Source organism: Papaver somniferum, chromosome 9 (genome assembly GCF_003573695.1).
Source record: "Papaver somniferum cultivar HN1 chromosome 9, ASM357369v1, whole genome shotgun sequence".
Lineage (NCBI taxonomy): Eukaryota > Viridiplantae > Streptophyta > Magnoliopsida > Ranunculales > Papaveraceae > Papaver > Papaver somniferum.
In genome coordinates, this window is record NC_039366.1 from 192,430,895 (window position 1) to 192,447,392 (window position 16,498).

Sequence of the window (16,498 nt, forward strand, 5' to 3'; positions counted from 1 at the left end):
GTATGATCATAAAAGGAACTGGACTCTTATTGAATGATAATGGAAAAGAAGCACGATGGCTTTTTGCAAGTTCACATTCTTCACAATGAAAACTAGAAATAACAAGTTTTGCAAACAAGCTAGGAAATAATTTTTTGAAATAACCAAACGACGCATGTCCCAATCGTCGATGCCATAACGAAATTTGAGATTTTTGTCTCTCCCCCTCAGAACCATCAGCAAGAAGAGTTTGACGCAGCTTATCCACTTGACACCAAATCCAGATAATACAACTTCCCACGCTTAACACCATAACCAATCGTTTGCTTCGTTGTGATGTCCTTAAAAACACAACAGTCAGGCCAAAATATCACTACACAATGTAAAGTATTAGTTATTTGGGAAACTGATAGGAGATTACAGTCTAATGTAGGAACTAGTAAGACAGAATCTAAGTTTAAAGTTTCAGTGAGAGATATTGACCCTTCACCAGTAATTGGAGCTTGTGATCCATTTGCAGTAGAGACTGTTTTTTGTAAGGATGGTTTAAGAGGAGAGATTTTTTTTAAATCACATGTCATATGGTCTGTGGCACCGGAATCAACTATCCATGAATTATTCGAAACAAGTGAAGAAACATTTAAAAACTTACCATCGTTACATGTCCTTACTACTGATGCATGTATTACCATGGAATCTTTTCCTTTCTTTGTTGAAGCCATTGGAGCACCAAATTTTTTCTTTGTATCCTTCTTCCTCTCCAGATATTGATCCCACCAATCTGGATATCCAACCAACTCGAAACACATGTCAATTGTATATCCAGATTGATTACAGTGTGTACACTTAAGTGATGACTTGTCCACCTCAGTCTTTGAGTATCTCTGAAAAGACCCTTTTTGATTGTATCGGTTTCGAGTTGCCATAGCAGCAGGTTCAACTTCTTCCGATTCTTTTTCCATCGTTGTACGTCGAACAGATTCACGACGAACGAGTGCATAACATGATTCCAATTCAGGAATAGGATCCGTTCTCAAGATTTCACCACGGATCTGTTCAAAACTTTCATCTAATCCAGCAAGGAATATATACACCCTTAGGCGCTTAATTGATTTTTGATAGGCTTCAATATCATTAGAATTCTCCATAACCACCTTGTCACGATGATCCAGCTCTCCAAATATTTCAGTTAGTTCTCCATAATAAATTGAGAGTGCTCTGCCATTTTGTTTTGCCGAAAACGCTCGTCGATTTAGAGTAAGTACCTGCATCTCATCATCTCCATCATAAAAGGATTTAGATAATGCATCCCAAATCTCTCTATCAGTAGGTAACCGAATATATCTCTTCATGATTTCAGGTGACATAGACATCAACAACCATCTCTTGACTTTTTGATTATTTGTGTGCCACTTCTCATATCTTGGATCTTCCTCGGTAGGTTTTCTTTTCCTTCCCATAATAAAGGAGGTTTTTTATTTTTCAGCAATATGCATCTCCATGATTTGTGACCACAAATCATAGTTCGTTTCATCAAGAACAATCCCAGGCTTGAATACTGCACCTTCAGATTGAACAATAATAGGAGCAAATTTGTTTTCCATCTTCCCTTTTTGTTTTGATTTATTTTGGTATAATTCTGAATCACTACCCATGATTCAAGAACCCTAGCTGATAGATACCATCTTCACAATATATGATCAAGAAGAAGATAATTCTTATTATGATAATCTTATCAATTCTGGTTACACAGCTCATGAATATATATAGCCCAATATATTATGATAAAGCAAAGATCCTATATATTAGGAAACAATATATTATCCTTAAGTAAGGATATATATTAACATTTCATAGCTTTTTACACCAGCAGACCCTTCGAACAATACACAAACAACTAACTTGTTGACTGCCAACTGCTCGCAACTTCCAAATTCAATCACCTCCACCATCGTTTACTGTTCCGAAACTTTATCAAAAGCATGACCTTCATTTTCGTCAAATAAGTTTGGTGGTGACGGCCACCGCTTAGAATTGTTCTTCTGGTTTGATAAGAAAATGAGATGTGAAGTAGACCTTGACACGTCACCCACTTATTTCTTACTTTTATTTACTACAGCCAACACGTAACATCCCTGCCCACTTTGACAACTCCGTGAAATGGCAAGGTGCTTCTGTATAAGTGGCAGCCTCATTTAATTAAGGTCTCCGTTTGGTGCACTGAGAAGTAGGTTTGGTGCTTTGTGTCGCAAATGCCTCTATTACGTGTAGCTTAGCCATTTTATCTTCGGACGATCGAATCCGCTTGTACTTTCTACAAAAGCACTAAATTAGTGTCATTAGCCAAAATATCGAGTCCTAACTAGTATAAATATGGGTATAAAATATAGCATTTACGTGCTTATCACCCACCTCGCCAAGCCAAACGCACCTTGCCTTGGCCCTAGCCATGCTAACCGCACCATGTGCCAAACGGCATGCCAAGCCATTGGCCCCACCTCGCCAAGCCAAACACACCTTTCTTTGTCCCTAGCCATGCTAACCGCACCATATGCCAAATGGCATGCCAATCCATTGGCCCCACCATGCCAAGCCAAACGCACCTTGCCTTGGCCCTAGCCATGCTAGCCGCACCATGTGCCAAACTGCATGCCAAGCCATTGGCCCCACCTCTCCAAGCCAAACGCACCTTTCCTTGGCCCTAGCCATGCTAGCCGTACCATGTGCCAAATGACATGCCAAGCCCTTGGCCCCACCTTACCAAACGCACCTAGCCATGCTAGCCGCACCAAGTGTCAAACGGCATGCCAAGCCCTTGGCCCCACCATGCCAAACGCACCTTGTCATGACCCTAGCCAACCTAGCCGCGCCACCATGCTGGCCTTCCTTATGCGGATACTAAAACGAAGGCGTGCGACAATCAACGGTCGCCCTTCAATCCCAAGAGCAAATCCTAGCCATCCAAGGTTATCAGACAACGCATGGCAACCTTTGGCCCGAAACCCTAATTTGGCCACGCCAAACCGCGCCAAGGCATGCCACGCCAACCTAGCCGCGCCACCATGCTTGCCTTCCCTATGCGGCTACTAAAACGAAGGCGTGCGACAATCAACAGTCGCTCTTCAATCCTAGGAGCAAATCCTAGCCATCCAAGGTTACCAGACAATGCATGGCAACCTTTGGCCCGAAACCCTAATTTGGCCACGCCAAACCGCGCCAAGGCATGCCATGCCAATGGCGCGCCAACCTATCCACGCCACCATGCTGGCCTTCCCTATGCAGCTACTAAAATGAAGGCGTGCGACAATCAACGGTCGCCCTTCAGTCCCATGAGCAAATCCTAGCCATCCAAGGTTACCAGACAACGTATGGCAACCTTTGTCCCGAAACCCTAATTTGGCCACGCCAAACCGTTCCAAGGCATGCCATGCCAATGGCATGCCAACCTAGCAGCGCCACCATGATGGCCTTCCCTATGCGGCTACTAAAACAAAGGCGTGAGACAATCAACGGTCTCCCTTCAATCCCAGGAGAAAATCCTAGCAATCCAAGGTTACCAGACAACGCACGGCAACCTTTGGCACGAAACCCTAATTTGGCCACGCCAAATCGCGCCAAGGCATGCCATGCCAATGGCATGCCAACCTAGTCGCGCCACCATGTTGGCCTTCTCTATACGACTACTAAAACGAAGGCGTGCAACAATCAACGGTCGCCTTTCAATCCCATGAGCAAATCCTAGCCATCCAAGGTTACGAGACAACGCATGGCAACCTTTGGCCCGAAACCCTAATTTGTCCACGCCAAACCGCGCCAATGGCATGCCATGCCAATGGCATGCCAACCTAGTCGTGCCACCATACTGGCCTTCCCTATGCGGCTACTAAAACGAAGGCGTGCGACAATCAACGGTCGCCCTTCAATACCAGGAGAAAATCCTAGCCATCCAAGGTTACCAGACAACGCACGACAACCTTTGGCACGAAACCCTAATTTGGCCACGTCAAACCGCGCCAAGGCATGCCATGCCAATGGCATGCCAACCTAGTCGCGCCACCATGCTGGACTTCCCTATGCGGCTACTAAAACGAAGTCGTGCGACAATCAACGGTCGCCCTTCAATCCCAAGAGCAAATCCTAGCCATCCAAGGTTACCAGACAACACATGGCAACCTTTGGGCCGAAACCCTAATTTGGCCACGCCAAGGCATGCCAACCTAGCCACGCCAAGGCATGCCAACCTAGCCACGCAACCATGCTGGCCTTCCCTATGCGGCTACTAAAACGAAGGCGTGCGAAAATCAACGGTCGCACTTCAATTCCAGGAGAAAATCCAAGTCGTCCAAGGTTACCAGACAACGCGTGGTAACCTTTGACCCGAAATCTGGTTTGGCCATGCCAAACCGCGCCAAGGCATGGCATGCCAACGTTGCCGCGCCACCATGCTAGCCTTCCCTATGCGACTACCAAAGAATGGAAACGTGCGATGATCAATTCCTACCTTACCTCTTAAGATGCAAAATCTCGACCGTCGAAGGTCACCAAGTTAGAAAGTCTCCCAAGCTCGACTTACCTGGCAGCAACAACAACATAATACATGTTTTCCACGAAAACATTCGAGACATCAACACATATCACAAACAAGGGGATCCTATTTGGGTATTGGTTTGGCGGTTTACAACGTGCGGCGTACACTACGCCCGTTATAAGAAAGTGTAATAAGAATGAGGCGGTTAGTAAACATGGGAAGTAATGGTGAAACGCTTTCTTTTATGGAACATCAATTCCAAGCGTGACCGGTCATCACCTTCTCCCATTTACTCACCCATTTACCATTCCTTAATGAGACCAGAGTACGTTTCACTTCGACTTGTATAAATAGGTCTTACCTATTTCCATCGAACAACAAGTTCAGTCAGGAGTAATACAACACTCAGAAACATTCGCTAGCTTTCCATCTGTGAGCTTCCCATTTTCTGATACAAGTCGTAAAACAACTACTCTTCCAGAATCAACCTGGTCTCAACACTTTCTTCGCTTCCCTCCCCAAAACCAACCCATTCTCCTCCTCTTTGTGACCGAAGCAAGTCTGGAACGGCCGTTTCTTGGTTTAGGCCGGATTTGTACAGATTGATCTCTCGAATCTAAAGTACTCCCTTGCAGTACTTTGTTTAGGGTTTAAATTCGTTTCTCACCCACACACCCGAAATTACTAAAATCAACAGAAACCGTTTTCACCCTCAAACAATAGCATACGACTTTTGTCTCAAAGAGTAGGAGATAGAATAGATAGAATTTTGAGTGACAGATAAGTTCAAGTCTCCACATACATTTTTGTCGAGAACTTCCACCGGTTCCTTGAGTAGATCTTCTACTTGTATGATGAATCGCCATGAAGTCCTTGAGCTCAACTACACTTACTATCCTAGTCCGAGACTTAGTTATAAGAGACTAGAAATCAAGACTTATAGTTTTGATCACTAACATTGACAAACATGCTTGAGATATAAACGCATGCATGTTTGACCGAGCAGTGCTCTAACATTTAGCATGACCTTATTGGTCATACATGATCTACTATGATGTGTCGGGTTATAGAAAACTCACATGGTCATTCTTTAAGGAATCACAAAATTCTTACGCCTCATGATTTTCCTTACGATGCATGCTCTCAAGGATAATTAATAATTAGACCATGTCCAACAAAGTTTGGTATTGAGGCACCTAATTTCTTACAAAGAATTCAAGGAGATATATGTGGACCTATCCATCCTCCTTGTAGACCATTTAGATATTTTATGGTCCTAATTGATGCATCGACCCGATGGTCTCATGTTTGCCTACTTTCAAATCGTACAGTAGCCTTTTAAAGGCTACTAGCTCAAATTATATGACTAAGAGCACAATTTCCATATCACCCCATTAAGACTATTCGTCTTGACAACGCTGGTGAATTTACATCTAAAGCATTTGATGATTACTGCATGTCAATTGGAATTGCCGTTGAGCATCCCATTGCTCACACGCATACCCAAAGTGGTTTAGAAGAATCTTTTATTAAATGATTACAATTAATTGCTCGACCATTATTTTTTCGGTCTAAATTACCAATTTCCGCTCGGGGTCATGCAATTTTACATGCGGCAGCACTGGTACGTATCCGACCTACCAGTTATCATAGCTACTCACCTATACAGCTTGTATTTGGACAACAACCAAATATTTCACATTTAAGAATTTTTGGTTGCGATGTATATGTCCCAATAACCCCTCCGCAAAGGACTAAGATGGTCCCACAATGCCGACTTGGAGTTTATGTTGGTTTGACTCTCCATCAATAATTAGGTTCATGGAACCATTAACATGAGATGTTTTTAAGGCACGTTTTACAGACCTCCATTTTGATGAGTCATATTTCCCGTCGTTAGGGGGAGAAAAGCTAAAGCTTGAGGAACGTCGTGAAATTTCATGGAATACTCCCTCTTTATCTCACCTTGATCCTCGCACTAGTCAATGTGAACTTGAGGTCATACATTTACAAAATATTGCAAATAGAATGCCTGATGTGCATCTACGGGTATAGTAACAAAATCATATATACCTACCACAAATACTCCAGCGAGAGTAATCTTCTTTGAAGGACAAAATGATGTGTCTAAACCACGCTTGAAGCGCGGAAGACCTCTTGGTGCAAAAGATTCAGTTCCGCGGAAGAAAATAAAGGATGTTGGGACTCCGGAAAATACCACATCCGCAAAATCAATGATTGATGAATCTGAAATTATTGCACATCAAGAGGAAGATGTACCTGAAAATAAAGAGATCTCTATAAATTATATAGGTACAGAAGGACTATTGTATCGGAACAACATCATTCTTGATCATAAATTTGCTTATGCAATTGCCTTGGATGTATTTGAAAATACTGATGATCCTGAACCACTAACCATGGAACAATGTCGACGTAGAACTGATTGGCCAAAGTGGAAGGATGCAATCCAAGTAGAACTCGAGTCATTAGAAAAACGTGAAGTTTTTGGTCTTATTGTTCAGACACCAAACAATGTAAAACCCGTCGGATACAAATGGGTATTTGTACGAAAACGCAACAAAAAGAATGAGATTATAAGATACAAAGCTCGACTTGTTGCACAAGGTTTCTCACGGAGACCTGGTATTGATTACCAACAAACTTATTCTCTGGTAATTGATGCAATTACATTTAGATTTTTGATAATTTAGCAGTTTCAGAAAATTTGGGCATGCATATTATGGATGTAGTCACAACATACTTATATGGCTCACTAGATAGTGACATATACATGAAAATCCCTGAAGGGTTTAAAATGCTTGTAGCAAACAAATCAGCAGAAAAAAACATGTACTAAATAAATCCGCAAAGATCTTTGTATGGACTAAAGCAATCAGGGCGAATGTGGTATAACCATCTTAGTGAACACCTGTTGAAGGAAGTTTATATTAATAATTTTATATGTCCATGTTTTTCTATCAAAAGATCAAGTTCTTGTTTCTCTATCATTGCAGTTTATGTTGATGATTTAAATCTAGTTGGGACTCCTGAAGAGGTCATAAAAACCTGCTAACTATTTGAAAAAGGAATAAGAAAAGAAGGATCTTGGTAATACTAAGTTTTGTCTTGGTCTACAAATTGAACATTTGTCAAATGGTATCTTTGTTCATCAATATACGTATACAGAAATTTCTGGAGCGATTTTATATGGACAAAGCACATCCATTAAGCTCACTAATGGTTTAGATCACTTGATGAAAAAAAAGATTCATTTCGTCCCAAAGAAGATGGTGAAGAACTGCTTGGTCCAGAAGTGCCATATCTAAGTGAAATTGGGGCATTGATGTATCTTGCAAATTGCACAAGACCTGACATTGCATTTTTTTATCAACTTATTAGCAAGATACACTTCTGCACCGACTAAACGCCATTGGAATGGTGTTAAGCATCTCTTGCGTTGCCTTAGTGGAACAATTGATTTGGGTTTATTTTATTCAAAAAAATCTAATTCAAAGTTAGTGGGATATGCAGATGCAGGTTATCATTCTGATCCCCACAAAGGTCGATCACAAACAGGTTAATTGTTTACATATGGTGATACAGATATATCTTGGCGGTCAGTAAAGCAAACACTAGAAGCCACATGTTCAAATCATTCTGAACTTTTGGCATACCATGAAGCAAGTCGTGAGTGTGTTTGGATGCGAAGAATGAGTCATCATATTCAGGAATCATGTGGACTTCCTTCGACTAAAAACACTCCAACAGTATTATATAAAGACAATGCCGCTTGTATTGCACAACTCAAACATGATTATATCAAGGATGATAGAATAAAACATATTTCTCCTAAATTTTTCTACACACATGAACTTGTAAAGGAGGAAGAAGTTGAAGTAAAGCAGGTACGATCAAGTGAGAATCTTGTTAATTTATTCACTAAATCATTACCAACCTTCACCTTCAAGAAGTTGGTTCACAAGATTGGAATGAGGCAACTCGAATACCCGTCAAGTTAAAAGTGTCATAGAAGTTGTAAAGAGGGGGAGAAACTTTCTAATCTATACTCTTTTTCCTTCACTATGGTTTTTCCCACGGGGTTTTCTTAGCAAGGTTTTAATGAGGTAGTTCTATCAACTTTCACCATATAATGCACTATTTTTCCTTCGCTGTGGTTTTTCCCCACCGGGTTTTCCTAGCAAGGTTTTAACGAGACAACGTTTTTACGTGGTGGACATCTAGGGGGAGTGTGATAAAATAATTATATGGAGATGAACCACCACTTCACTAAGTAGTAATTAGTCTCTTAATACCCACTTTATAGGTGTTGATTTTGTAACTCTATTAACCCCTTATTCTAGGTGTAATTGGTGATTTAATGGTGTAGTTATTTCCCTAATGGAAAAAAGCCTATATAAGAGGTCTTTTCCTCCTTTGTAATCACATAAGAAATAAACAAAATTTTCTCTTCTTCTACTACTATATCGCTCTCATATTTGGTCTTTTCACTTTGTTTATTCTAGAAGATTGGTTTTAGGAAGTTGATTTATAACGATTTTTTCTTAACGATTTTAGTCTGTTAGACTTAAAATGAAAATTTTGTTTCCTTATTTGGATGCAAGGTTATTAAAGCAATCTATTTCTAAGTATAGATAATTATGGGTTATTGATATATGTAATTTTATTGATGGGTTTTCTATAATAAAAAAAATAGAAATTGGCTAAAAAATGAAAAATTCTAGTTCAACAATTCCACACTTCTCAACCTTTTCTGGTTCCCTCGCTTAAAATCAACTCATCGTCTTCACGTTTGTGGCGAAGTAAAGCGTAAACGGTTATTTTGGTTTAGGCTCGTCTTGTATGATTTTAATTTCTCGAACCGCGAAAATAGTTTTACAGTACATTATTTTTACCCTACAGTTGCATTTCGTGTCCGCGTCGCGTAGCATCTGCATCTGTATCCCCGTGAGTGCAACCCAGACCTCAATCGCACATTTCAATCTCTACCCTTGATTTAATTTAGGGAGATATATAACAAGGAGTCGTGATTTTAAACATAAACGACAATAAGACCATCAGTTAAATAATCAACAATCAGAAAAATATGCGAAATATACACTCCTTACATGAGTGTGAACGGATTTAGACTCACCTCGATCTATGTTCAATTTAACTAGTATATTTAGGAAGTACTAAACCTTATTTATGATCGCACCCCTCCAATATCAATATAACTCTTTGGGAGTAATGTATATGTCTAGTAAATATTGTTTTTCATTTTATTTTCTTATTTTAATTGTCTATAATAGTGATTTATCATTCAATTGAAGAGATCAAGTATGTGGTAATGGTCGAAACTCATAGTTGAAGTTTCATGAAAAATGATCACATATATTTAATCTAATCAGGAGTATTTCAAACAAAAATTGATATGTATTTACATAAAATCTAAGCTTTTATGACCTAACTTCAAAGAACCATATAAGAATGGGACTTTTTGGTTTAGTCCCCTTCTCTTGATCAATATATTCTTATAAAAAAAGTTCCATAAGTGCTGGACGAGCTCATAGTTCTTCCGTTCGTGGTATTTATCTGCTTCGTTTCATTTCTCTAATACTTTGTGTTGCCAAGAGATTGCTGAAAATATCTTCCGGAAATTGCGGTTGCGAGCGCTGATTTGAAAGTAGGATCTTTCGATAAGTTAGAAGCCATTTGCTCAATCAAAAACTGATAAAAGACCGGCGACTTGGTTATCTCATCGGAGTTAGATTTATGGGCACCAATATCTTGATGATGACTTAATCCAGGTTGGGTAAGATCAAGTGTAATAGTTGGTCCTGAAGAGTTGATTGAAGTCAAACAAGGAACTGAACCTATGTTTGGTTGACCACGGACGTTGGAACCGGCCAGAATTGCGTCGGTTTGAGATGGGTGTGGGTGATTGTGTTCACCTTCATACGTTGCCACCAAGACCGATTGATCTTCCACACTTCTTTGCACCTTCTTTTTTACTAGACAGGTAGGAGCAAAAGAGCACTTGAAGTAAGCCCTCGGGGATGGATTATCTCTTGTAACTTTTTGACCATATTTTCTCCATTGATAGCCATCCTTCACTACCTGTGACCAGAGCAACAATAGAGTCGTTGTTAATTATGGTTCAAAATATGGAAGGACATTTTATATACACTTCAAACTCAGATAATTAACATCGATCGTCCAACTTTTACAGGTATTTGCTATAAAAAATAATCTGGATATGTAGATAACTTACAAGGCGGTTATCGGAAGGATCTGCCTTCGCGTAAACTGTAGATATCTTGATCTTGGATTCTTCGATACTCGTGTTTGGTTTTTGTTTGGAGTAACCTTCCTCACTTGAACTGCTCTCTGCATATCCTCCGGTAGTAGTAGTATTATTATTATCGTTTTCAAGCTTTCTCTTTTTTGGTGGAGTAGCTACTTGCATCCCTTTGCTACTGTTACTGCTGTCAGCGTTCTTGTTGCGACTTATTAGCTCCATCATATGATTTCGCAAAGTATTGTAGTTTTGGAGCATCACCATTAACATCTCACTCAGTTTCTTGTTCTCTTCCACCATTTTATTCAATTCAGCAGCTAAAACATTTGCCTACATAAACAAAAGCAAACCAAATTCAGTAATCTAGCTAATGATACATATATGACTGTAAATGTTCATAAACAAAGTTGTTAACCGACTAGCTACTACTCACCTGTTGTGTCTCTGAAACCGTCATCTTCGATGTTTCGGTACCGTTCATCGTTGAATTCAGACGATCAGAATACATGAGAGGATTGATGTTAAGGTCAAATAAACTAAGAGAAGTATCTACGGAACAAGTTGATAAATCCATAGTCATATCTCTCTGTACTGATTGGTTAAGAATGAATGCTTCTTTCTTTCTTTTCTCTTGGTCAGTTCTCTAGGTATGTACTTGGCAGAACCAGGGAATCTAGACCTCTATATATATATTGAAGTTTGAGTTACAAGTACAAGTGGGTAGTACTAAGCATTAACCTAATATCCTGTGCGTAAGCACAAAAACGTCACGCGTGACTTATGACGATATTTCATCACCACCTTCTTCCATAATCACACATTTATTAATTATCAGATTGGGTTTTTCTTGGAAATAGCCTATGAAACCGTGGGATTAAGATAGCACAATAATTGAGGAGAATCCAGTGGTTGTGTTTTAAAACAGCATGTTTATTTATTTTTCTTAGAAAAACAGCATATCATTTATTTTCAGTGTGAACGAATAATTTATTATGTCGGCTGTGGATGTTTTGTATTGAAAAAAATCAGTCAAGGTCAAGCCTTCCGCCCACCAAATAAAGGAACAAAGAGGAAGAGAAGTCTACTTGGATTCTTGACCAAATCATGTTGTCTCTCTCTTCTCTTTATGAGGTTTATCTCGTGGACTTAGATTTTTTTTTGTATTTGAGTGATGGATTCAAGATCGAGAAAGGCACTTGTTTTCATTTCCCGTCTTCTCACGTTTTCAACTATTTCCACGTTATATTCTTTTTTTTTTCTTTCCTGAGTGATAACGAAGCCACGATCCAAAATGAAAGGGTGCAACCACCTCCCGTACGAGTAAAAAAATCAGCTGTGTTGGGCGGTTTTTTCACGGTGAAATCACCGAGTGAGATAGATCCCTGAAAAGAAAAATAGGGGGTTGGTTTTTTAATTGCCGTGGGTTCGAGGATTTTTGTGTCACCGTGAGATCCACGAAATTTTATTCCATGTGAATATAGATTTATTATTTGACTGTTAAATATCTCAGTCAGTAGAGAGAGTCACAAATTCCGTGAAACATTGCTTATTTTATGGCTGTGCTAGACACACGGTAATTTTTTCACGGTGAAATTGCAGAGTGGGAGAAACCTCTGGGACCCATCAGGAAAAAAATAGAGGCTTGTTTTTTATTTGTTGTGGGTCACAGGATTTTTGTGTCACGCGGTGAGATCCACGGAATTTTATCCCTGGTGGATCTAGACTTATTCTTTGACGGCTAAATATCTCAGTCAACAGAAAGAGTCACAAACTCTGTGCGACATTGCTGATTTACGATTGTACTAGACACACAATGATTTTTTCATGGTGAAATCACCGAGTGAGACCCCTAGGACTCACGAGGAGAAAAGTAGGGGGTTGGCTTTTTATTTGATGTGGGTCTCAGGATTTTAGTGTCATGCGGTGAGATCCACGGGATTTCATCCCTGGTGGATCTAGACTTATTCAAGAACGAAAACAAGTTTTCAAAGAGCAATGATACACTCACTGAATCCTTGTACCGTGATGTGCATCTTGCAAGAATCTAAAGGTCATTAGGACAGTCCTGGAGAAGATTGGCGGGGATGGGGTGAAGAGCAACTGCAGTGGACGACCAAACCTATAGTTATGGTCCAGGGACGAGACGCAGCGGGACGGAGTAAAGATTAAAAGCTGGACCATAACCAAATTCCGGACCATATTTGGTCTGGGACCAAGACCAAAACTATATATAGTGGAGCGGAGGTATAATCACCGTTTGTCATCGGGCGTGTATATAAACTACGCCTGTTGTGAAACGTACGTAAAGTCACCGCCCCACAAAGAGGCGTGTATATAAGTTACGCCTGAATGAGGCGTTGCTGAAATGTTCGCCCGATGGGACGTTGCTAAAGTTTACGCCCCACGCCAGGCGTTCATAAACTTTACGCCCCAGTGAGACGAAGATTATATCAACGCCCCAGCCGGCGTATGTATAGTTAACGCCTGTTGTTGAGCGGACTTAATAGCTCCGCCCCATTTAAAGCTTCAGTTTAAAAGAAATTTTTAAAACGTTATTAGACAAATTTGTTTTTGAAATTTTTTTATACCGTTGGTAATTCGAACGTTGAAGAAAATCGAACTTTGGGTAATTTGGAACGTTGGAAAGTTTGGAAGACATTTTCGAACGTTGGAAATTTCCTGAGGAAACACCTATATATACACATGAAATCCTGTAACATTTTCCCAGAACTAATACTTCAAACTATCGATCACACCAATAAGAAGAAATATTATTTCTTCTTTCAAATCATTTGGAAATTTTTCTGCATTTCGCTTACAATGGCACCAAGAACAGCACGAGGTCCAAATTTTACGAAAATCGAAGATGTAACAATGTGTAAAATTAATTTATCTATATCTCAAGATCCTAGTGTTGGAGCTGATCAATCAGAGGCGACACTGTGGACTCGTATCAAGGATGATATTGAACTTCATTTATCTAATAATCCAGAGCGGTCTTGGAGTTCCTGGAAAAAACGATATCAGGGAATAAGTAAAGATGTGGCGTTATTTTCGGCAAAAGAGGCAGAAGTGGAAGGTGAATATCATACTGGATGGGTCCCTAAAAAGAAGGTAAGCATTCTTGATTTTTTGAACAATTATTTTCTAATATTTAATAAGCGTCCATGCACTTAAGTGTTTTTAAAAACATTAACAGCTTGAAGAAGTGAACAAGAGGTTCAAGGAATGCAACGATGGGAAAAAATTTAAGTACGAAGAGTGCTATCCAATTGTGTTAGAAAATATAAAATATAATCGGCGATCGACTTTTGTATTCGATACGACTCACGGTTTGGACACTTATGAGAATAACGAGGAAGATGAGGAAGGACCGCAAACAACAACCCAAGGAGAGACTTGTAACGACACAGATGGGGGAGACATAGAGAACACATATCTCCGTAAGATGGGGAAAACACAGTAAAAAGATTGAAGAAAACAGGGAGAGAGAGATCCGGTCACCAAGAGGAATTCATGGGAATAATTATTAAAGAACAAAAAAATTTCAATACTCATTACCAAGCACAATCAAGATTCAAGATGGAACAAAGAGCAGCAGAGTTTGCAGCAAAACAAGCTGAACATGCGGCAAAAATAGCCAAGCAAGCTGAAGACGAAGAATTTCGCATCATTATGATGGATCTTCAAAAAATGGAACCTGTACAACAAGAGTACTTCCAACTTCGCAGGGCGGACATAGTTCGGAATAAAAGAAACCAATCTTAACACAAAGGCGGAATAGTTCAAACCTGACTTATTTCTCCTATTTAGTGATTAGTAGTATTATTAGTATTATTATGTTTTAATATTTCTTTTTATCTGAACAATTAGCCGTATTATTATGTAATTTTTGGATTTTAAGTTTACTTCCGTTGATTTTAATTAAATTTCTACTTTTTTTTTGAAACATACAACCTTAATTAAAACTTGAGGATGGTTACATACAAAGAGATAATAGAACGTACAACAAAATCATTTGTCCAAAGTTAATTATTTTATTATTATCCAAAGTTAACATACAAAGGAAATGACAAACGACAATTTTTAATTCCCGTATTCTACCCATATATGTTCGATCAAGTCATCACGCAAGCGAATATGTGCATCTTTGTTACGCATTGCACGTCGGCGTTGCTCAGCTCTAATTTGGGAAAACTCGTCACTATTGCCTCTTAATATATTAACCGCTGTTGCGTTGCTACGTTGTTCATAAACATGTGGCCAGTCACCGGGTAGACGCTCATCCTCGACTATCATATTATGTAAGATAATACAGGTTTTCATGATATAGGCAAGCACATCTGGATTCCACATTCTTGCAGGTTGTTTGATGATTCCAAATTGTTGTTGAAGTACACCAAATCCCCGTTCAACATCTTTTCTTGCACCCTCTTGCATCGATGAAAATATTTCCTTTTTCCTACCAACAAGATGTTTAATGGCCATAATAATAGTAGGAATCTCTGGGTATATGCCATCACCTAGATAATACGGCATATCATATGAATGTCCGTTCACCTCATAGCTCACCGGCGGTGCTTTTCCTGTTACAAGACTTCGAAAAACATATGAACGGTTCATGACATTAATATCGTTGTTAGAGCCGGGCATACCAAAAACAGCATGCCAAAACCATAGGTCATACGACACCACTGCCTCCAACACGATACTTTCGCTCCCTTTATACGCGGTGTAAGCCCCGGATTCTGCCGATGGACATTTATCCCATTTCCAATGCATGCAATCTAGACGCCTGAGAGAGGCGTTGATTATACGTACGCCTGAATGAGGCGTTGATTTACCCGTCCGCCACACCAGGCGTAGATTATACCTACGTCCCTTCTCCGAGCGTTAACTATATGTACGCCCCACAACCAGCGTATTCTTTACCAACGCCCCACAACCAGCGTAAACTATATCTACGCCTCTTCGGGACGAAGATTATACGAACGCTCCACATGCAAGCGTAGATTATACATCCGCTCGACTAAATATACTCCACTGCCTTAACGTCACACTCCAGACTACTCTCAAATTTGATCGTTTGTTTTGGTCTTTGATCTTTGGTTATGATCGTACCATTGTGGACGCTCTAAGGATGGATCCACAATTTTTTTCTCTCTCATACTCTCTCATTTGGTGTTCATCGGTGTACACTGCTTCGGTACACCAATCAATCCTAATTTTCAAATGAGCCATTATGCACTTATAGTAATGTCACGTGGTTAATAATTTTGCTTCGCTAAATCTAATTTACCGCGAAATCCAATTACTACGGTCCTTTGCTTGATTAGTGTGGCAATTTCGTGTTACTTGGCTTTGCCACAAAAAAAGAAAAAAGAAAAAGGTTAGCCAAAGCCCTTTTGAGACATGGAAACAGAATTTCCATTTAAAAAGCTATTCTGCACCTCGATTTTTTTAGTTTACACATAAACTTTTAGGGATTTCCCATATTTTTCTAATATTTCTAGAAATATCGAGTTTAGAAAATAGTACACGCGGATTTTGTTTTGTGTTGTTATTTAAGTTTATGGGGAGTTACGTTAAGCAATGCCCCTCCTCCATAGTGGGGCGCACCTTTATTTTCATTTCGCTTGGCTACAATTAAGTTGTAGGGAAGTAATATGCTCAACCATAGTGTTTGGACA

General features: G+C 39.7%; 1 protein-coding gene across 1 annotated transcript; it reads right to left on the minus strand.

Annotated features, from left to right (window-relative positions):
• Positions 1–9,858: 9,858 nt before the first annotated feature.
• LOC113308091 (probable WRKY transcription factor 40) lies at positions 9,859–11,460 on the minus strand. The gene is made up of 3 exons (XM_026556566.1): positions 11,242–11,460; positions 10,782–11,138; positions 9,859–10,627 (listed from the first exon to the last, which is right to left on the minus strand). The coding sequence occupies exons 1-3, from the start codon at positions 11,386–11,388 to the stop codon at positions 10,121–10,123; spliced, it is 1,011 nt and encodes a 336-aa protein (XP_026412351.1). The 5' UTR covers positions 11,389–11,460; the 3' UTR covers positions 9,859–10,120.
• Between the last annotated feature and the right edge of the window lie 5,038 nt (positions 11,461–16,498).